The 22,806-nt window shown below is 44.3% G+C and overlaps 1 protein-coding gene across 2 annotated transcripts in view; it reads left to right on the top strand.

The window, feature by feature from the left end:
* Window positions 1-22,806, top strand: part of Kcnh1 (potassium voltage-gated channel subfamily H member 1) — a 375,946-nt gene that overhangs the window by 74,680 nt on the left and 278,460 nt on the right. For both annotated transcript variants that reach the window (XM_045141565.1, XM_045141564.1), the window contains exon 5: window positions 720-838. In XM_045141565.1, the coding sequence (XP_044997500.1) occupies window positions 720-838 (119 nt within the window). The remainder of the gene's footprint in view (window positions 1-719; window positions 839-22,806) is intronic.

Here is a 22,806-nt window from a genome sequence, read left to right as displayed (position 1 = left end):
CACCTCCTTTTAAAGTGACACTGGAGCTCGTACTTCTCTTCCTAATGTCCAGTTAGATGGACGTGTCATGCATTGTCACATTCCTGCACTTCTGCAGGGAGATGAAAGAGAGCTGGGTCAGTGCTCTCACTGGGTCAACCCAAAGTTATGCAGATTGTGATTCTTACAGGTTGTGCAAAACCAAGCCATTTTGCCCTTAATCCCACTGTCCTCTGGATTCCAAGCCTGTCTTGGAGAGATGCTCCAATGTTAACTTGAGAAGGTCTTTCCACTGGGAGGCTCCGAATATTTCTAAAGCTGAAGGATGAGAATAGCCTTCAAGCCCTGCCCTTAGATGTCAGGTCACCAACACTTGCACCCCCTGCTTAGTTGCTGTGGCTCCTAGGTCCAGGTTCTTGGGGTGCTCATCTGGAGAACCTGAACAGGCTTTCTCAGGTCCCAAACCTTGATTCAGACAGGTTGCTTGCTGGATATTGGAATGCATGGTTACCTTTGGGGGCCTTTACGAATAGTAAGAATGGCCAGAGCTCAGGTGATAAAGAGCCTGCCTTGCAAGCCCGAGGATCTGAGTTTGGTCCCTAGAGCCCTTGAAAATAAATAGCTGAGTGTGTTAGCATGTGCTTGTCATCCAGCTCTGGGGAGGCAAAAACAGGCAAAGGGGATGTCTATTCTTCCTGTGTGCAGTTGACCCTAACGTTTTGCTCTTCTCCCTGATCCAGGCTGGGGGAAGTTTGCTCGGCTGACCAGAGCTCTGACGAGCAGCAGGGGCGTCCTGCAGCAGCTGGCTCCCAGCGTGCAGAAGGGTGAGAACGTCCACAAGCACTCACGCCTGGCAGAGGTAAGGAGGGCGCTGCCCAGCTCAGCCACCTTGGGGTCCAGAGGATGAGAAAATGGCTTGGAGGGGAGCCTTTAGGACCTCCAGCCTTTAGCCTGGGACTTTGGTTCTTGTTTGGGTTACATAAGCTATGATAGATTGATTTTGGGTCAATGACTTGCCTACGTAGAGTTTTCTGCTGTTGTGTATGTAAAAGCAGGCTGGAGAAAGCTTTGTTCGAACTTACACAAGGTTACAGAAGACTTCTTTTCTTCTTATAAACCATAGACAACAGTTTTTGTTTTTTAAATTTGCTCATATGATTGTGGCAGGCGGCCATGTGAGTGCAGAATTCATAGGGCAGGTTGCAGATGGGAAACTCTGTAGGAATTCAAACTGAAGTTCATGGGTAAGTTTCTTCTTTCCTGGGTGTGTTAATTCATTTATCTATCCAACAGAATAACTTAAGGGAGAAAGGATTTTTTTTTCTCATTATTTGAGGGAATACAGCCCATCATGGTGGGGAAGGTATGGCGGCAGGATCACAAGACAAGCAACATTGCGTCCGTAGTCAGGAAGCAGAGAGATGAATGCTGGTGCTCAGCTCTCTTTCTCCTTTCTGTTTAGCCCAGGACCCCAGCCCATGGGATGGTGGTACTCAACATCAGGGTGGTCTTGCCTCTGCAGTTAAACTCCTCTGAAAACTTCCTCTCAGGCACTCCTAGAGGCGTGTCTACTCTGTGATTCCAAATCCCATCAATCAAGGTTAACTATCAAACCCAGAAGACCTTATTTGCCTTTTTAAAAATCTTATTTTATTTTTTCTCAAATTTTTAAAACATTTTCCATGATTATAAAAAATATCCCATGGTAACACCCACCCTCTCCCACTTTTCCCCTTTGAAATTCCATTCTCCATCATATCCCCTCCCCATCTCAACAAGTCTCTCTTTTATTTTGATGTCATGATCTTTCCCTCCTCTTATGATAGTCTTGTGTAGGTAGTGTCAGGCACTATGATGTCATGGATATTGAGGCCATTTTATGTCTGGAGGGAGCACGTTGTAAGGAGTCCTACCCTTCCTTTGGCTCTTACATTCTTTCTGCCACCTCTTCTGCATTAGACTCTGAGCCTTGGAAGGTGTGATTGAGATGTTACTTGGCACTCTAGTCACTTCTTCCCAGCACCATGATACCTTCTGAGTCATCCCAAGGTCACTGCCATCTTAAGAGAGAAGATTCTCTACCCAAAGTGAGAGTAGTATTAATATAAGGGTATGAATATTAAGAGAAGTGCTTACTGGGCAATTTGATAAGCATAGTATATACACTTATCCAGACATCAGCAGATGTTACAACCCTAGGGCTCATGACAACCCCTGTTTTAAGTTTTCAGTATCATGGATGTATTCCCTCCCTTGGAGTGGGCCTCCAGTCCAATTGGAGGGCAGTTGGTTTCCACCATGACAGACATGCCACTATTGCACCTGTTGGCTCATTTGGCCTAGCTGGCCAAATATAAGGCTTGCAGTGTCCACTATTGAGTATCTTCACTGGTGGTATTTCTTTTTCCCATTTAACTGCATGTAGAATGGCTTCTTCCAGCTTTCTGTCAGCTGGTCTACATCGTGGAGGTTATCAGCTCAGTTTCAGCAGGATTTCTCAGTGGCCTTGCAGCCCAAGTATGTGAAGTCTTCAGCAATAGGGTCTTACCATCTATTCCTGGTGGGAAACCAAGGGCCTTGGCAATGGCCTATAATGTTTTGGGGGCATCAGGGACTTTCCTGGCCAACAACTCACTGGAAGATATCCCATCACTGGCAATGATCTACAGCTGCTGAGTATTCCATTGTCCAAAATCAGAGGATTCCATATGATTTATTTGCATCCTCTTAGATTTTGATTAGCCCTCCATCCATCTTTCTTTTACTCAGTCTCCTCCCGTGGCCTTACTTTGGGCCTTTTCATCCCCGTTAATCTATTCTTCTACTTACATATATACAATGCCAACCTATATTTGCTTTTGAAGCCTCTTATCTGGATGAGGACAACTCACATTATGGAGGACATTCATTTTCTTTCCTAAAAGTTAACTGATTGTAGATATTAGTCACTGTTATAAAATGCCTTCCGAGATCCGAACAGTTATCAATAATCTCCCAACTAAAAAAAGCCCAGGCCCAGATGGATTCACTGCTGAATTTTACCAGACCTTTAAGGAAAAGCTAACACCATTGCTTCCTAAGCTTTTCCAGGAAATAGAAAAAGAAGGAGTTCTACCAAACTCCTATGAGGCCAGCATCACCCTGATACCAAAACCAGGCAAAGATAGAACAAAAAAAGAAAATTACAGACAAATCTCCCTCATGAACATAGATGCAAAATTCTCAACAAAATATTGGCAAACAGAATACAAGAATATATCAAAAAGATCATTCACCCTGACCAAGTAGGCTTTATCCCAGAGATGCAGGGATGGTTCAATATACGCAAATCTATAAATGTAATACATTATATAAACGAGTTGAGGGACAAAAATCACATGATCATCTCATTGGACGCAGAGAAAGCATTTGACAAAATCCAACATCCCTTCATGATAAAAGTCCTACAGAGACCGGGAATAGAAGGAACATATCTCAATATAATAAAAGCTATTTATGACAAGCCTACAGCCAACATATTACTAAATGGGGAAAAACTGGAAGCTGTTCCACTAAAATCAGGAACAAGACAAGGGTGTCCACTCTCCCCACTTTTATTTAATACAGTTTTGGAAGTCTTAGCCATAGCAATAAGGCAATAGACACACATAAAAGGGATAAAAATTGGAAAGGAAGAGATCAAGTTATCATTATTTGCAGACGACATGATTCTATACATAAAGGACCCTAAAGACTCTACTAGCAAACTGTTAGAGCTGATCAAAACCTACAGCCATGTAGCAGAATACAAAACAAATACACAGAACTCAGTAGCCTTCATATATGGATTAAAGACCTTAGCATCAGACCTGAAACTCTGAAACTGCTAGAGGAAAAAGTAGGGGAAACCCTTCAACATATTGGTCTTGGCAAAGACTTTCTGAATACAACCCCAATTGCTCAGGCAATAAAACCACAGATTAATCACTGGGACCTCATGAAATTACAAAGATTTTGCACTGCAAAGGACACAGTGTAAAAAGCAAAGAGGCAACCAAAATGGGAAAAAAATCTTCGCCAGCTATATATCTGATAGAGGATTAATATCTAGGATATACAAAGAACTCAAAAAGTTAAATAATAAGGAATCAAACAAGCCAATCAAAAAATGGGCTATGGAGCTAAATAGAGCATTCTCAAAGGAAGAAATACGAATGGCATACAAGCATCTAAAAAAATGTTCTACGTCACTAGCCATCAGGGAAATGCAGATTAAAACTACATTGAGATTCCATCTCACTCCTGTCAGATTGGCCACCATCATGAAAACAAATGACCATAAATGTTGGCGGGGATGTGGAAAAAGAGGAGCTACACTGCTGGTGGGAATGCAATCTGGTCCAGCCGTTGTGGAAAACAGTGTGGAGGTTCCTAAAACAGCTAAAGATTGATCCACCATATGACCCAGCTATAGCGCTCCTAGGCATATATCCGAAGGAATCATCTCATTTCCTTAGAAGTACGTGTTCAACCATGTTTATTGATGCTCAATTTATAATAGCTGGGAAATGGAACCAGCCTAGATGTCCCTCAACTGAGGAGTGGATAATGAAGATGTGGCACATTTATATAATGGAGTTCTACTCAGCAATAAAGAAAAATGAAGTTATGAAATTTGCAGAAAAATGGATGGACCTGGAAAGGATTATACTAAGTGAGGTAACCCAGGCCCAGAAAGCCAAGCGCCACATGTTCTCTCTCCTATGTGGTTCCTAGCTACAGATGACTGGGCTTCTGTGTGAGAATGAAAATAGTTAGTAGCAGAGGCCAGTAAGTTAAAAAGGAGACATACAGGGAAGAGAAAGGAAGGGAGAAGGGTACTTAATAGGTTGATATTGTATATATGTAAGTACAATGATTGTGATGGGTAAGTAATATGATGGAGAATGGAATTTCAAAGGGGAAAGTGGGGGGGGGGGGAGGGAGGGAATTAACATGGGATTTTTTTATAATCATGGAAAATGCTAATAAAAATTTTTAAAAATAAAATAAAATAAAATACCTTCTGAGAAATAAATAGATTCATGTTTGCTTTGCTTTGTTTATTTATTTTTTTGTTTATTTTTATTTATTTATTTGACAGCAACAGAGAGAGAAAGAGGCAGAGAGAGAGAAGCCACTGCAAACGAACTCCAAATGCATGCGTCCCCTTGTACATCTGGCTAACATGGGTCCTGGGGAATCGAGCCTTGAACCAGGATCCTTAGGTTTCACAGGCAAACGCTTAACCGCTAAGCCATCTCTCCAACCCTCATGTTTGCTTTGTAATGACAGCCATAGCCTAGCCACACTGACAGAGAAAGCTATCCAGTTCTCCCCTCACCAGCAGGGTAGTTACCTACATTTCCCAAGCCCGGAAGACAGTAACAACCAACATCCCACCTATGATGGAAAATGCCCATCCTTTTCAGATGCAAAGTCCTCTTCTTCTTCATTCCTGAACTTGAACTCCAAAATACAAAGCTGACTAGCATGGACACATCTTAGATAACATCAGAAGTGGACAAGGCATCAGAGTAACAATGTAAGGGAGAGAGACAACCTCTAGAGCACCTCTTAGCCTGCTGCACATATTCTAAGTAGTGTCTTCTAACACTCTGTTGTCTCCTTTTAGAAATACTTATTTATGTTTATTTAAAATAGACAGACAGTATGAGAATGGGCATGCCAGGGCCTCTAGCCACTGCAAACAAACTTCAGACACATGTTCCACTATGTGCATCTGGCTTATGTGGGTACTGGGGAATTGAACCTGAGTGCTTAAGCTTTGCAGGCAGTGCCTTAACCGTGAAGCCATCTCTTCAGTCCAAGTCTACTTTAAAATTTATTTTTATTTATTTATTTGAGAGAGAGAGAGGAAGAGAGAAAGAGGGAGGGAGAAAAAGAGGTGTGTGGGGGGAAGAGAGAGAGAGAGAAAGTGAGCATACCATCCTCCAACTGCGCACATGTGCCACTTCTTTCTGCATCTGGCGTATATGGGTTGAACCTGGGTCTTTGGCTTTGTGGGCAGATGCCTTAACTCCTAAGCCATCTCTCTAGCCCTAGTCTACTTTTTTCTCTCTCTCTTTTTGAGGCAAGCCCAACAGACTGGTCTTTTTATGTGAGCAAGTAAGAGTGAGAGCAAGAGCGAAAGAGAAGGAGAGATACTTGGTGCGCCAGGGCTTCCAGCCACTGTAATTGAACTCCAGATACATGCCTCCCCTTGTGCGCATGTGCGACCTTGAGCATTTGCATCACTGTGAGACCTGGAGAGTCAAACATAAGTCCTTAGGCTTTGCGGGCAAGTGCCTTAAACACTAAGCCATCCAGTCTGCGTTTTTTTGAGGTAGAGTTTCACTCCAGTCCAGGCTGACCTGGAATTCACTATGTACTGTCAGGGTGGCCTCAAACTCGTGGTGATCCTCGTACCTGTGCCTCCCGAGTGCTGGGGTTAAAGGCGTGCGCCACCACACCTGGCTCCAGTCTGCTTTTTTACATGAACGTTGTTCACTAATAAATCCCAAGCACTTGGACCCACATCTAGCAAATAGTAGATGCTCAGTAGTGTTTGTTAAATTTTTTAAAAAATTGATTTAATGCATGAATAAAAAGGAAATAGTGCTGCTGTTCTGCCTGCCATCCTAGCATCGGTTATCGCTCACTGACTCCAGCGTGAGGCTTGAGTCTGGCGCTCATGCTAGGGAAACACTTCTGTTAGCCTGGCAAAGGTGTGTGGATTTGATTGGTCTTGTCAGGGAACCAGCCTTTGCTTGCGTTGGTTTTTAAGACTGACTGTTTTCCATTTCAGTGCTTTGTAATCAGATTTAGTTCTTTATTGCCGTCGGCTGACTTTGTGTGTTTCCTATAGCAGAAGCTTAGAGTATTGATTTTTTTGCATGTGTACATGTGTGTGGTATGCATTCATATGTATATTTGTATGGGTGCATGTGTGTGCATGCACATGTGTATGGAGGCCACAGGTAGCTCTCAGGTGTTTTCCTCAGTCACTCGCCACCTGTTTTTTTTTTTTTTTTTGAGATAGTCTCACTCATGAACCCAGAACTTACCAATTTGGCAAGACCAGTTAGCCTGTGAGTCTGAGGGACCCTTTTCTCTTCATTTCCCAGTCTGGGATCGCAGGTGAGAATTGCACTTCCAGGCTTACATGGGAGTTGGGTATCTGAACTCAGGACCTCACGCTTCTGTGCAAAGCAATTAACAGAGGCAAGTCATCTCCCAAGCCCTCTCCTTTACTTTTTTTTTTTTTTTTGTATTTTCAAGGTAGGGTCTCACTCTAGTCCAGGCTGAACTGCGTTCAGTCTTTAGTCACAAGCTGGCCTCAAACTCACAATGATCCTCCTACCTCCGCCTCCCAAGTGCTGGCATTTAAAGGCGTGCGCCACCATGCCCAGCTTCTCTCCTTTACTTTTGATGAATAATTTTGTACCCGTTTATAGGTTCGTAAAATTTTTTCTCTCTCGACTGCTGGAGACGGCAAGCATGCCATTTCAGGATCACGAGGAATTGAGCACTGAAGAGCTGCTTGACACAGTTCCAGCTCAGCTGTCTCTTCCTTGAAGTCCAATGTGGCCCCTCTATAGAAACATCTTTGACTCTCTACACTGAAGATATCTATTGTTTTCTGTATAATGCTTGTCTTTCTCTGTCTTTCACTTGGTGTCCCAATCTCTAAGTTTACTTTTCCAGCAAAAATTGGTGCTAGTGAAGTGTTGGTCAATGTATCTGAAAGAGGCTCTGGCATAGAATTGGAAAAACAAGAAAATGGGTCGGAGATAATTGTTTTCCTTAAAGGCCTTAAAAAAAAGTCAGGCATGGGGTACAGTACACTTTGGAGGAAACAATGAACCTCCTGGAACAATGTAAAAATTGTTCTATGACTAATTTTTCTAAATGGTGGCAATTGCAGCAAACTATGACTCTTTACCAAGAATCCTTACCGAAAAACAACTGAAGTCAGAAAGAGTTTAATCGGGGGAACCAAAGTCTAAGTATTGGAGGGATGTGGAAAGGAAAATTCAAAATAAACAATTAAAGGATAAATGGATCTACTGGATCAGTGATTAATGATGGGAACCCCCATTTGTGGTTGTTTTGCCTCTCTCCTTTAATATAGTAATTGAAAGTAGAAGTTCAGGAATTCACAAGTGCTTGATCATACATACATGGGGAAAGTGTGAAAATAGTTAATTATTATAGGGGCCTAATGACTTTACTTGAGGTGAATAATTCTGCGATTGTTTGATGAAAAGGAATAACAAAATTTTCTATGAATTCTGTGAAATTGTACCTTTCTTGAAGTTTGTTCTTGTATGACGTGATCAGAAAATAAAAGACTGAGGCTAAGAGCTGTGGCAGTAGGGAAGCAGAGAAGCAGGGAAAACCAAAAGAAAAAGAAAAAAATAGAAACAGAGAAGCAGAGAGAGAAAGATGGAAAAACTCAGTTGCCTTCAGCATTAGCCTGTCAGCTTGCACCAGAACTTGATTTCAAGTCGTTATTGCACCTCTCCCTTTCACACCTCTCTTTGGGGACCCTCCTTCAGCCAGGCTGGACCCAACCACTTGATACTTTAAACTTCACTTTCATATGCTCCCATGTTTCTGGGACATTGGAGGTGATTCTTATTCTCTGCAGGTTGGGTGATATTGCTCCCCCGGCTCGTCTTGGATCTCTCTTTATTTTTCGCACAGTTTTAACATGACATGCTGGTTTTGTTTTGGTGGCACCATCCTGGCTGGTGTTTCCTGTGCTCTGGGACCCGAGGTTTGTGCTGACATCAGTGTGGTAAATTCTCAGTGACTGTTGGTTCTGTTCGTTCTTCTGTGCTCTGTTAGGTGTATCTAGACTTGTGGGTTTGTTCCAGTTTTGGGACATTCCATTCTGATTATCTTTAAAGTCTTTTATGCATGTGTATGTGTGTTCATAGGTGTGTAGGCACGTGTGTATGCACATGTGTGTGGGGGGCATGGAAGCCAGAGACTGACAGCGGGTTCTTCCTTGATCACTTTCCACCTTATTTACTGAGCCAGGGTCTCTCACTGAATCCAGGGATCTCTGACTCATCCCTGCCTCTTGAGCAGTGGGATTACATGTGGGCTGCTGCACCTGCTGAGCATTTCTCTGGATGCTGGGGAAATTGACTCAGGTCCTCGGGCTTGCATGGCAATTGCTCTGTTCACTGAGCAACCCCTTTTACTTTTCAAGTCTTGGACGTTTCTGTTGATATGTCCTGAAGCTCAGATAGTTTTTCCTCTTCTGAGTCTCACTCAGTAATCCTTTTAGGGCTGGAGAGATGGCGTAGTTGTTAAGGCACTTTCCTGCCCTTCGAAATCCCTCCTCCACTGGATCCCTTCTTCTTTCTAGCTAGTGACTCTTCTACTTTGATGTCACTTTTCTCCTTCTATTACGTAGCTCCTGGTAGGTAGCATCAGCCACGGTGAGGTTACGAATATCTGGACCACTTTGTGCTTGGAAGACTGCATTGTAAGCACTCTTCCCCTTCCTTAGCTCTAACATTCTTTTTCCCCCCACTCTTCTGCAGTGCTCTCTGAGCCTTGCACTTAGTGCTGAACATACTTCTCAGCATTATGTGAGTTTTGAGTCACCCAAGTGGTCACTGCCACTGGAAAAGATAATCTTCTCTAACCAAAAGTGAGAGTAGCATTAATAATGGCCATAAGCATAAGTATTTAGAAGGAAGTTTGGTGGACATAATACATCCATTTATCCAGACAAAAGCAGTATTTTCCATCCTGGGCTTTATGACCTCTGCAGCAATAGGGTTTTGATAAGGTTTTCAGTACCAGCAAGAATTCCCCCCACATGGAGCGAGAGACTCGATTCCAATTGGGAAGTAGTTGCTTATCCCCTATGACAGACTCACTACCTTTGCACCAGTTGGCACATTTGGCCTGGCTGGGCAGCTGTTAAGCTTTCAGGTTCACTATTGGTTAACACCATTGATGACTTCTCCCCCAACAGGCTTCATAGCTCTTTCCAGCATCCTGACCATTAGTCAACAGGGAGGAGGCTTACAGCTCAGCTCCAGCTTGATTTCTCCATGACCTTGCAGCCCAAGCATGTGGAGTCTTCAGCAATAGGGTCTTACCCTCTAGTTATGGTGGGCAACTAAGAGCTTTGGCAATAGTTTGTAATGTTTTGGAGGCATCAGGGATCTCCCTGGTCAATAAATTGTTGGAAGATATCCCACCCCTGGCACTGACATTTTTGTAATAACAATTTATGGCTTCTGGGCACATTATCCACTCCCACAGGATACTTCTGCCCAAACTCTCCCTTGTAAAAAAGCATTTTATTTATTTATAAGCACACACACACACACACACACACACACACACACACACACTGTGTATGGGTATACCAGGGCCTCCTGCCACTTCAAACCAACTCCAGATGCATGTGCCACTTGTGTATCTGGCTTAGGTGGGTACTGGGAAATCAAACCCAGGTCATTAGGCTTTGGGAGCAAGTGCTTTAACAGCTTAGCCATCTCTCCAGCCCTCTCCCTTTTTATTTTATTTTTATTATTTATAACTTCTGTGGTTACAGATAATAAACCATAATTCTCTCCCTCCTCACTTTCCCCTTTACAACTCCACTCTCCATCATATCCTGATCTCTCAATCAGCCTCTCTTTTGTTTTCATGTCATCATCTTTTCCTGCTATTGTACTGGTTTTGTGTAGATAGTGTCAGGCACTGTGAGGTCATGGATATCCAGGCCATTTTGTGTCTGGAGGAGCACGTTATAAGGAGTCCTACCCTTTCTTTGGCTCTTATATTCTTTCTGGTATCCTCCTACCTCTGCCTCCTGAGTCTTGGGGTGAAAGGCATGTGCCATCATGCCTGGTGAGTTCAGAACTTTTATTGAATCAACATTTAAGTAAGATTCAGGGGTATTTGTCTTTCTGTGTGTTGCAGTCAGGTTTACATTGCTGGTAGAAATCATCCAACCAAGAGCACTAGTGGGAAAAAAGAGGTTTATTTTGGCTTACAGACTTGAGAGATGCTCCATGATGGCAGGGAAAATGATGGCATGAGCAAAGGGTGGACATCACACCCTGGCCAACATAAGGTGGACAATAGGAACAGGAGAGTGTGCCAAACACTGGCAAGGAGACACTGGATATAATACCCATAAGCCTGTCCCCAACAATACACTGCCTCCAGGAGGTATTAATTCCCAAATTTCTATCAGCTGGGTCTCTAGCATTTAGAACATGTGAATTTATTGGGGACGCCTGAATCAAACCACCACACTGTGCTTGGCTTATATTATTTACCTAATATCCCCCAGATTCATTCATCATGTTGCAAGTGACAGAACTCTTAAATTTCCTTCTTTCAAAGGCTGAGTGGTTTTTCATTGTGTGTGTGGTAGTTTCAGTATAAGTGATTCCCGCAGCCTATGTGTCTGAATACTTAATCTCTAGCTGGTGGTGCTATTTGGGGAGGTTGTTCAGCTTTTGGGGGTGTGATAATACGCCTCTGCTTGCTACACTTGGCTTGTTCTTGCTTCTCTTTCCCTGCTGACGTGAAGATGAGATGCCCAGCTGTCTGCTCCTGCCATGCTTCCCCTACAATGATGAAGCTTCCTCTTAAAACTGTGAGCTGGGAATAAACCTTTCCTTCCATAGGCTGTGCCCAGCTGTTTATGTGGAGTCTGGGGATGGAACTCCAGTGGTCTCTCAGGCTTCCTCAGGCCCTTGGCTTGCACAGGAAGTGCTCTTACCCACCGAGTCATCTTTCCATCCCATTATTTCCTTTTCATGGTTAACATATGATTAACCAGCATATCTTTTACCAATTAATCTGCTCATCATAGATCTTTGTAGCCCACAACTTACTTCTAGGTTCATTTTCTTTCTCAAGGAAATATATCCATGGGTAGAGTCTGGGGATAATTTTTTTTGTCTTTCCATGTATAAATATGTCTTCATGCTTTCTTCTTGCTTGAATCATATAACTGAGCAACTTTATGTTGAAAACCATTCTTCTTTTTAATGTTGTTTTTGAACATGTATTGTTTTAAATGTTTGTCTTTCTAGGAATTTTATTTTTTTATTTTTCAAGTCTTCCCATTCTTCATTTGTTACATCTTGGCTCTTTTCACTCCGGGCATGCTTACATGCTATCTTTTTTTTTTTTTTATTTAATTCCTCTCCTGTTGAGCTTGTCCACCCTGGGGATTTGGCTCTAGGTCCATTGGATGTCCAGGTTCCAGGGTACTCAGAGTCAGTGGCTAATTTTATTTCAGGAAAATACATTGCCTTGTTCCAGCTAACTCTTCTGTGAAGATTTTGGCCTTGGGAACAGAATGAATTCTGGCTCTGCCCTTGTAGATGACACACGTTGTGGGTTCTAGCTTCTCACAGTGAACCTTTCACTACCCCAAGGTCTAGACAAGTAACTAGTTTCCTCTTGAAGTGTCTGAGGCACGGGGTAGAGGATTTCTGTGCTGTTCCTCTGTCAGGGCAGTTCTTGGGCAGCACAGCAGGAGCAGGTGGATTCCCTTGTCGTTGCCTCCAGTGCAGGCCTAGTTCCTGAGAGCCAGGTTCTGAGCGAGCCCCGGATGCTTCTGCTTCTGTCCCTGCAGGTTGCCTGGGGTTTGTGATTCTGTCATGCTTCTGCTACCGCAGGTTGTTCAATATGCGATCAGTGTTTTAAGTTTTAGTCAGCATTTCAACGCACTCGAACAAACAGAATTTGCTCATGTTTGCTCTAGTGACTGTTTGTTCTTGAACACTGATTTTCTTGTGACTGAGAAATTTCAAGCAGTGGAATTAGGAGACAGAGGGCATGGGCTTTTAAAACTGAGTGGGAACTGCTGAAGTTCAAAACCAATGCTGCTTATTCTAATAGTCTAGTGATGTAAACTGGCTGGTGTTTCCTCCTTCATTACCACCAATGTCCAATGCTATCAATTGTTTACTCAGTTTTTTTGCATGTGTAGTGTGTGTGTGTGTGTGTGTTGTGTGGTATGCACATTCATGCAGATACACCTGTGCACATGTGAAGGCCAGAAGAGAATGTCGGGTGTCCTTCCTCTGTCACTTGAATGTGTATTTCCTCTGGGTGTCCTTCCTCTGTCACTTACCTGTGCGTTTCGCGGAGGCTGTCTGAATGCAGAGCTCTGGTGTTCATGAACTCCAGCAACTCTCCAGTTCCTGTTCCCCAGAGGACTGGGGTTGCAAGCATGAGTGACCACTCCCTGCTGTTTACATTCGTCCCGGCGAATCAAACTCAGGCAATCTCAGCCCTGCTCAGGCCCTTGTGTTTGTAGCATGCACTCTTACTCACGGAACCACCTCCACAGCTCCAGTGCTATGGATAAATGTCTGTTCACGTGTTTATGAGTGTGACTGCACGTGAGTGGGCCAGAGGACAGCTCCATATATAACAATAATGCTGTCCGCTTTCTTTGAGATAGGGCATCTGATTGGCCTGGATCTCGACAATTAGGCTCTCTTCCCCAACCCTGCTTTCAGCAAATCCCTTCTTTTTTTCCCAACTAGTCTGTCTGCTGTTTTGATGTTATCAATTTTTTTCCTCCTATTAAGTAGGTTTTGTATAGGTAGCATTAGCCTCTGTGAGGTCATGAATAAACTGGAAGACAGTATTGTAAGCATTCCTTCCCTTCCTTTGGCTTTTACATTTTTTCTGCCACCTCTTCCAGAATGGTCTCTGAGCCTTGGAGAGTGTGATAGAGATGTCTCACTTAGTGCTGAGCACTCCACTGTCACTTCTCAGTACTTGGGTGAGTTTTGAGTCAATCCAGTGGTCACCTCCATCTGAAAAGAGAATCTTCTTTATCAAAAGTGAGAGTGGCATTAGTGTCTGAGCATAAATATAAGCATGCAGAGAAAAAATCGGTGGCATAGTGTGTCCATGTAGTCAGCTAACAGTGGTAGTTCCCTGTGGTGCTCATGACCTCTGCAGCCATAAGCTTTTGACTAGACTTTCAGTACCAGGCAGGAACTTCTTCCCATGGAGAGGGTCTGCAGTCCAATCAGAGAGCAGTTGGTGTCCCCCATAACAGACATGTCACCATTGCACCAGCTGGTGCATTTGGCCTGGCTGTCCAGCCATAGAGCTTATAGGGTGCACTGCTGGTTAACACCATCCATGGTGTTTCTCCCCCAACAAGCTACACAGGTCTTTGTAGCATCCCGACAGCTAGCCGACAGGGAGGAGGCAGGCAGCTCAGCTGCAGCTTGATTTCTCAGTGTCCTGCAGCCCAAGCATGTGGAGGGTCCTGCCGTCTGCTTCTGATGGGCAACCAAGAGCCTTGGCAATAGCTCATAATGTTTCTGGGACACCAAGGGCCTCCCTGATCAAGAGCTCGCTGGAATGAACTCATCACTGGCGTGTTTCTAATAATGATCTATGGCTTCTGGGCACAACATAATCCATGTCCACAGCGTGCTTCTGCTCTCAAACTTTCTATTTAAAAAATATACATTCTTAGCTAGAAAAGAAGTTAGTTTCTATATGTTTTATTCATAAATCTTAGGTTCGGATTAATCCTTCTCCCGTCTCTTCTTTCCCCCATCACCTCTCTGAGACTACCCCTCTAGTATTTTGCTTTCTACTTACATATTTCCTCTCCTTCCTCTTAAGCCCCCCTTCTTTTCCCTCTATTGCTCATTTTGCATGTTGTATTTTGATAAAGTTTACCCAATCAGGAAGGGGAAAATGCAAATGTTCAATGATGCCAGGGGTCAGCTCTGCACTTGAAGTCATAAATATTCTGCTGACATCAAGTTTAGAGATTTTCTGCTACTTTCCCCTCTCCTTTCTTTTTTCTACTTTTGTTCTTAGAGGCAGGATGATGTAGTGGAAAGAGAAAGAAATTCAGAGTCAGACTGACCCAAATCCTCCTCCAAAACTCCACTGCATTCTAGCCATGTGACTTTGAAGCCTGACTTAAGCCTCACTGATCCTTCCTCATCCTCATGAAATCAGGGTATTGCTGACCCTAAAAGATTGTTGTAAGCATTTGTGGAGCTTTACAAGCAAGACTGATCTAATCACTCCACACTTACAGACCCTTAATGTCTTCTTGCTGTGTCTTTGGATAAGCTTAAACTTTACATGGTGAGTCTAAGACTGAACTCGCCCTCCCAGCTCATCTGGGTGGCCAGCTGCCACTCTCCGGTTGTAGGGGGCTTACCCTGGCCAGGCTTTTTTCCTTTGGGTCTTGGAACATGACCAACTAAGCTGGACAGCTTTGGCCATTTCTCTCTCTTTCTCCGTTTTAAACCTTTTTAAAAATAGAATCTTTGTATGGATACAACATGTGTTGGTGCCATGGTTTCCCTTCTCCCTGCCCCCACTCCCCTGAGGGCCCTCCTCAGTGGATTTCTGGTATTCACTATGGGGTTGTGGGTTATGAGTTTCCAGAGCATCAGTCAGTCATTGTGTGTGTGTGTGTGGGGGGGTGTTTCTGGACATTCCCTCTCACCCTGTGGCTCTTACATTCTCTCCATCCCTTCTTCTACAAAATTCTCTGAGCTGGGGTGGGTATGTTTTAAGTCTACTTAATGTTGAGTTCTCAGCAACTTCTTGATTTCTGCTTTGGGATGTTTTGAGTATCCTCAGTGTCTGTCTCCATCACCCTGGAACAGGTTGTCAGGCCAGCTGTGGGAGCAGCACACTTGCTCATCTCCAGTTCCTCTATGTTTTCACCTGGGTCCTGGCTGATGTGTGAGAGGTGGGTCATCTCCTGCCAGGGAATCAGCTATCTTTTCTTGTCTTGTTGGTAGAATTTGGTTGTCTTCACTTCTTGCTGCCTTCTGAAAAAGAAAAACAGATTCTCCAACAGAGAGTGAGATCAGCATAGGTTAAAGGGGATACGCATCATTAATTTGAGAAATTTTGATGGGTAGCCTCTCTTTTGACCAAAGACTAGTGGGAGTTTCTCACTGGAGACCATAATCTTGGTCTCCATAGCACTCTGACTTGGTTCTCAGTTCCAGCTTTGGGTTTCTTCCCACTGAGCAGATCTCTTAGCCAATCAGAAACCTAGGCTGGGCGCCACCATTACACGTGTTTATATCTTGTCAGGCTGGTTATTTTTGACAATTTCACACATGTGTATAGTATATTTCAATCATAATCCTTTCCCTGGCTCCTGTCCCTCTTTCACTGAGTCCCTTTTCTTTCCAACTAGTCTTTCTTTCCTAGTTTGATGACTTTATTTTTTACCTTCTCCACTATTGCGGATGGGGTGTTGACAGACCAATATCATGCAGGTCTTGTGCAGATAATGACACTTACTGCAAGGTCATGAATGCAATGGCCATTTTATGACCAGAAGATAGTGTTCCACAGCACTTCTCCCCATCCTCTGGCTTTTATGTTCTTCCCATGTCCCTTTTCCACAATGTCCCTGAGCCTTGGAGGGGGTGATGTAGATGTGTTGTTTAGCACTAAGCACTCAATCCCAGCACTCTGACCATTTTGAGCCTCCCCTGTGTTCACCACCACCTGCAGAGAGAAGCTTCTCTGAGCACATGTGGGAGCAGCACTTGTCCATGAGAGCCGTTTGATGGGCCTGCCTCTGGCAGGGTTTCCTGTTTGTGGCCCTCAGTCCCAATGCAGACCTCACACGCTCTCTGCAAGGTCTCTGCAGAACCCCTCTCTTGAGTGTGGGTGAGGCCTGGAATGCATGGCTAGCACGAGGTTTCTTCAGTGGATTAAAGGCTCAAGCAGGCAGAGCAAGTGCCTCTCTGGTGCCCATTTCCCTTTACCATCTGACACACAGTGAGTGCTTGGTAAATGTTCATGAAAGGAAGAATGGGAGTGAGCACATGGTTTGAGCCTGGCACTGAGGAAGTCCTCTGTCAATGCCAGTTTCCTTTCACACAAACCCCTTTTTCCTCATGGCGCAGGGTTGTCTTGACCGTGGATGACGGAGAACTCCTGTGGCTGACTTGATTATGATAACAACGTGCTGTGACTCAAGTGCACCCCCACTTCTAAACCACCTGGAACTTTAATCACAGATTCCAAAACAGGGTACAAGAAGGCAGCTGGAGAACATCTAGAAGTCAAGGCTGTTGCCCAATTATACTTTAATGTGAGATTTATTTGAGAAGGTGCCACGTGGGCTGTGCTGAGTGACGGCGGAGTCTACGGGTTAAGACTTCTAATTGCTTCCCACCACATTTGTTTCTTCCATTAAAGAACCAGTGCATCACGGAAAAAGCCTAAAAATAGTATCTCCCCAGTTTATGGAGAAATGGTGTCCATGACAGGAATTAAGCAATTGTTTAGCTTGGGCTGTCTGAAGCCCCAAATCAGGCTTTGTACTGTGACTGGAGCTCCACCCCAGCCTCATTACTGTCCAGCAATCCACTTCTCTGATGTGTGGACTGAGTTTCTCATGACTTTGTAGCCTTAGAAACTCAAGTCATTTTTTAAGCTTGGAGTCCTCTCTCTTTAAAAATGTTATTTACTCATTTATTTATCTATTAGAGAAGAAGGGAGAATGTTACAGGCATCAGGACCTCTTGCTGCTGTAAACAAACTCCAGACTCATGTGCCATGTTTGCAGCTGGGTTTATGTGGGTACTGGGGAACTGACCTGAGGCTAGCAGACACCTTTAACCACTGAGCTGTCTCCAAGCCCTTTTATTGTCAATTTCCTTGTGCATACATAAAGTAATTTGATTATAATCCTTTCTCATTATTTTTTTGTCCCCACCCCCACATCCCTTCCACATGACCCCTTTTTTCAGCCAGTTCTTCTTCTACTTTGATGCCTATTTTTCTGCTTTCCCATTATCCTGAAGACACGTTGACAGACCCAATATTGTGCAGATACCAACCACCAATTTGAGGCTATCAATTCAATAGCAGCGGAGTCTAGAAGAAACGATCCCAAAGCAAGCCTCCCCATCCTCTTACATTTCTCTTACCTCTTCTGCAAAATTCCTGAGCCTTGGTGGGTGTGATGAATGTGTCTCATTCGCTGTTGAGCATTTAGCCGTCACTTCTCAGCATGATGATTAGTCTTGAGTCTCCTCAGTAGTTACTGCCATCTACAAAAAGAAGCTTCTCTGAATGAAAGTGTGAGCAGCTCTAATCTATAACTTAAACATAAATATTTAGAGGGCAATTTGATGAACACTACACGTCCATCTAGACAAACAACAGGTTTTCCTCTTAGGACCTACGACCTTCCACCAGGGGCTTTTTACTAGGTTTTCAGTGCCAGGTATGAATTCTCTCCTGTGAAATGGCCTTCAGACCCAATCGATAGCAGTTGGTTATCCCTATAACAGCTATACCATGGTTGCACTGCTGAGTAGTTCTTGCCTAGCTGGCCTGTTATGCAGTTCAAAGGGTCCGCTGCTGGTTACGACTGTGGTTAGCTGTCTTCTGCTGCCTACACACAGGACATGGTCAGTGTTACTCTGCTGAGATGTGATCTTCAGGCTGCTGAGTCCGCTCACAATTTTAGGGCCCATCCTGGCCATGAGGGCTGGGCCAAGTCTTCAGGCTCCAAGAAGACTTCCGAGTTTCCTACAGCATTGTCTGGATTCTGCTTGCCTTTCACATCTAGGCCTTTTGTCCATGGTTTGTGTGCCACAAATGCTCCATGTGTTTTGTATGCCTGTGGTCCATCCTTCAAGGGAGAGCTTGACCCCTACTAGCCAAGCCCTTCTGATCACCAATTTAGTTCACTGTCTCTTTCCTATGAGTATTTCTTACACTTGTTGATTGTACTTTAGTACTTGGTTTGTACATCTGTCTTTTGTCTTAAACCATCAGTTCCTGTGGTCAACTTTCCATGCCGTTTGCTCATCAGACATTTAACCAGTGGTGGTTTTCATTAGAATATAAAGGCCCATAGATTCTGTGAGGCTATTTTTATATTTTTTCCCCAAATAAATCTACTTTATCAGTCCCATTTTATTTCTGCTGCTCTTGGCCCCTGATCCTTGAGAAAGCTAAGGGCTTTCTGGATTATTGCAGTTTTAGTTAAAGGCTATATTTCTGGAAAATTCCATGCTCCATGAACTGACTGCTAGAATGTCCCTGATTCTTGTCCAGGGTCTCCTGGACAACATTTTCCTTGGTTTCCTGAAATGGTGGTCTCGAGCCGCGCTCTAGCACTCATGAAGCTCCAGGCAAACGAGCACTCCGGTCTGCACTCGCCTTTTCCGCTGTGCCATCTCTGCACAGCTGTCATGTCTCAAGTGGGGTCTGACGCCTGGAGACCTCGCCTGGCTCAGGTTTGACTTGCAGTGGGAACTCAGCTCAGGCTTCTAGCTGAGGCTCAGCTGAGCCTGTTGAACCTACCTAGCATGTTTGCAGCTCCCTACCAATGTCCTCCGCCATTCCACTGTCCTTCCCACTCCTGGTGTCTCACACACTGCCTTACAGGATACACCTGCCCGCAGTTTACATGGTCAGATCCATGTGGGTGGAGTTTATCCATGACAAACCCACTTTTTGGCAAAATGCCTACATTTTTCAAGCTCATTTATTGAGTTGAGGATGTTCATATGGTCAGTCCCTTCCATGATTTAGACCTGTGGAGCCCAGGATGCTGATCACTGACCACGGGTGGTGATTGAGCAATGGCTATGTAGAGATGTGGCCTTCCTGACCCGAGGGATGATGTAGGTATGAAATACACCTCAGGGGCGGGGGAGATGCTCAGTGGATAGAGTGCTTGCTGTGCAAGCATGAGGATCCGAATTTGGATCCCCAGAACCCATACAAATCCCAGATGTTGTGGCCCACCTGTAATTCCAGTCCTCAGGAGGCAGACATAGGGGATCCCCAGGGCAAGCTGGCTAGCTAGACTAACCAAGCTGGCATGCTCTGGGCTCAGTGAGAGACCCTGCCTCAGTGAATGATTGGAGGGTGACCAAGGAAGAGCCTCACTGTCAACCTCTGGCCTCCACAGGCACTCAGTGTATGCACACACATGCAAACATGCATGCACATGCCACATACATATATCAAACTTAGTATTAAAGAATTAAATATAGCTGACTAGTCCTATGTTGATTATATGGTGAAGTATTTTGGATATACTAATCCATAGGTTGAATATTATTGTAATCAATTTTACCTGTTTTCTTTTGCTTCTTTTTATGTGGCTGCTAGAAAATTAAAATTGCATGAGACTCTTACATGTGGCTTGCATCATATTTCCTTTGGCTCATGCTGGTTTAGACAATGGCCTTTTGAATCTTGTCTTTAGACTTGTTATCAGTCTTGGCTTTTCTACTTAATTAGCTTCGTGGGTTTTTTTTGGGGGGGCAACTTAACATCCCTAGATAGTTTTTATTTATCTAGAAAATGAAGACCAATATCTACCTCACATGACTGTGTAGCAGCTAAATTGCAGTGTTTATGTAAAGACATAGCCCGGCGCCTGGCTTGGCAGAAGCAGGGTAAAAGTGTGGCCCTGCAGTGCAGGTTGCTGAGGGTTTTCATACTGGCTGCGTCATCTGACATCTTTGTGGCCTTTGATGTGTTCATTTTCTTTTCCAAGCCTTAGGTACCTCATGGAGTTGTGAGAATTGAAGGAACTGAGATATATAAAGGGCTTGTTACCTCACACTGGGCACACAGTGGGTGCTCTGTGAATGATAACTGAAAGCATAATACCCAGTTCTGAGAGGGTGTACCCATTGAGCACTTTCCCAAGGTTAAGTGGTATGTGTGGATCCTGATTTTTATTTCTCCATAGAGTACATATAATTAGAATTTGGGCCGAAGATATGTAATATATCCTTTTAGGTCAACATTATGCTTATTTAATTATCCTCAGTGCATTCTTCATATAGTTTTGTCAAGTATTGTGCCATGGAATTGAAATCAAAGTCTCTGTACTTCCAAGTTCACCACAGAGTTAGTAATAATAGCTAGGACATGGAAGTAAGCTTTGTGTCCCTTGCCTGATGAATGGATACAGAGAACACTTCACTATGTGCTTATACCTACAGTAGGATATTACTCAAGTGCAGTGAACAACACAGATGAACTCTAAAAACATTGTGCTAAGTGAAAAGGGCCAGGCCAAGAAGGATAAGCACTATATGGTAGCACATATGTGCAGAATCTAAAACAGCCAGACCCACAGAAGCAGAGAGTGGAGGGGGGTTCCAGGGCTGCAGGGAGGTGTTGGCCAAAGGGTACATGATTTTAGTTACAGCAAATCTCAGAGAGTTTACAATATTAAATTGTAGACTTAATTTTTTTCTTTTTTTCTTTTTGTTTTTCTGAAGAAGGTCTAGCCCAGGCTGATCTGGAACTCTCTCTGTAGTCCTAGGCTAACCTTGAACTCACAGTAATCCTCTTACCTCTGCCTCCTGAGTGCTGGGATTAAAAGCATGGACCATCATGCCTGGATGTAGACTTACTTTTTTGTGTGTGTGTGTGTGCTTTTTCAAGGCAGGGTTTCACTCTAGTTCAGGCTGACCTGGAATTCACTATGTAGTCTCAGGGTGGCCTCAAACTCATATCTCAAGTGCTGGGATTAAAGGCATGTGCCATCATGCCCAGCTATGTAGACTTAAATTTTAAAGCAAGAATAGTGCTTGAGATCTGTGGTAAGAGCGAGTTGGAGATTGGTGAGTGGAGCCGGAGCTATGTTTATTACTGAGAGGCAACCACACTTCCCAAGGGGCAGGTGTTCTAGAAGGGAGATCTGAGTTGGAACCAGAGCCAGACAGCATGTCAGGTAGGAAACCAAGCAAGAAGAGTGCTTCAGGAAGGAAGAAGGTGAACATCTCTGAGATGCTGCTGAGAGACAAAGCTAGATGAGGGTGGCAGAAGAGCTCAGAGCAGTAGTGGTTAGACTGAGGTACGAAGAGGGTAATTTGAGTGGAAAAAGTAGAATCCTCATGTTCAGATTTCTCTTTTTAGAAGACTTTTTTTGTTTATTTTTATTTATTTATTTGACAGCGACAGATGGATAGAGGAAGAGACAGAGGGGGGGGGGGAGAGGGAGGTCACGCCAGGGCTTCTAACCACTGCAAACGAACTCCAGATTCGGGCGCTCTCTTGTGCATCTGGCTAACATGGGTCTTGGAGAATTGAGCCTCAAACTGGGGTCCTTAGGCTTCACAGGCAAGCACTCAACCGCTAAGCCATCTCTCCAGCCCAGATTTCTCTTTTTAAAAGTCTGGCTGCAAAGGGCAACATCAAGAGGCTGTAGCAAAAGGGAGTTGACGTATGTCTGAAGATGCTGACGGAAGGCATATGTGTTCAAAGAGAGGTTAAAGGGAAGAAAGTGGGAGGGTAGGGGAGGGTGCAAAGCCCTTGGACAGGCAAGAGAGGAGAGGGGCTCAGAGCACACGGAGAGGCTGGCCTCTGACCAAAGGGCACATTCTCTTCCGAAGCAGGGTGAGCTGCGAGGGTGAGGCTGGAGCCCAGTGTGTTATAGATATGTGGCCAGTGGAAGATGTAGAGTCTCATTCAGTTCCACGATTTAGTGACTCATTGCTCAAAAGCACAAGCGAACAGTGAGGGGTAGCTGAAAACAGGGTGTCAGAGCTCAGCCTCAGAGGCGCTGTCCACCCACCGCGGCAGCAGGCACGGCCACCTTCCATGATTCAGCCGCTTCCGGGTAACAGTTCAGACGCATTTCTTTGTCAATTTAGCTAGATGCGTTCGCACATTCTTGAGGGAGACAGGCTCAGGCTGATGTGGCTGCTGCAGGACCTTTCCGGGGAGTCTGGAGACTGCACAGTGGGTGATGGCGCCTTCAGCCAGGAGCTGGTTTCATAAGGCAGCAGGACGGCA

The sequence above is a fragment of the Jaculus jaculus genome, chromosome 1 (assembly GCF_020740685.1).
Source record: "Jaculus jaculus isolate mJacJac1 chromosome 1, mJacJac1.mat.Y.cur, whole genome shotgun sequence".
Lineage (NCBI taxonomy): Eukaryota > Metazoa > Chordata > Mammalia > Rodentia > Dipodidae > Jaculus > Jaculus jaculus.
Note: the sequence above shows the minus strand (reverse complement) of the source record. Positions and strands in the feature narration are given on the sequence as shown.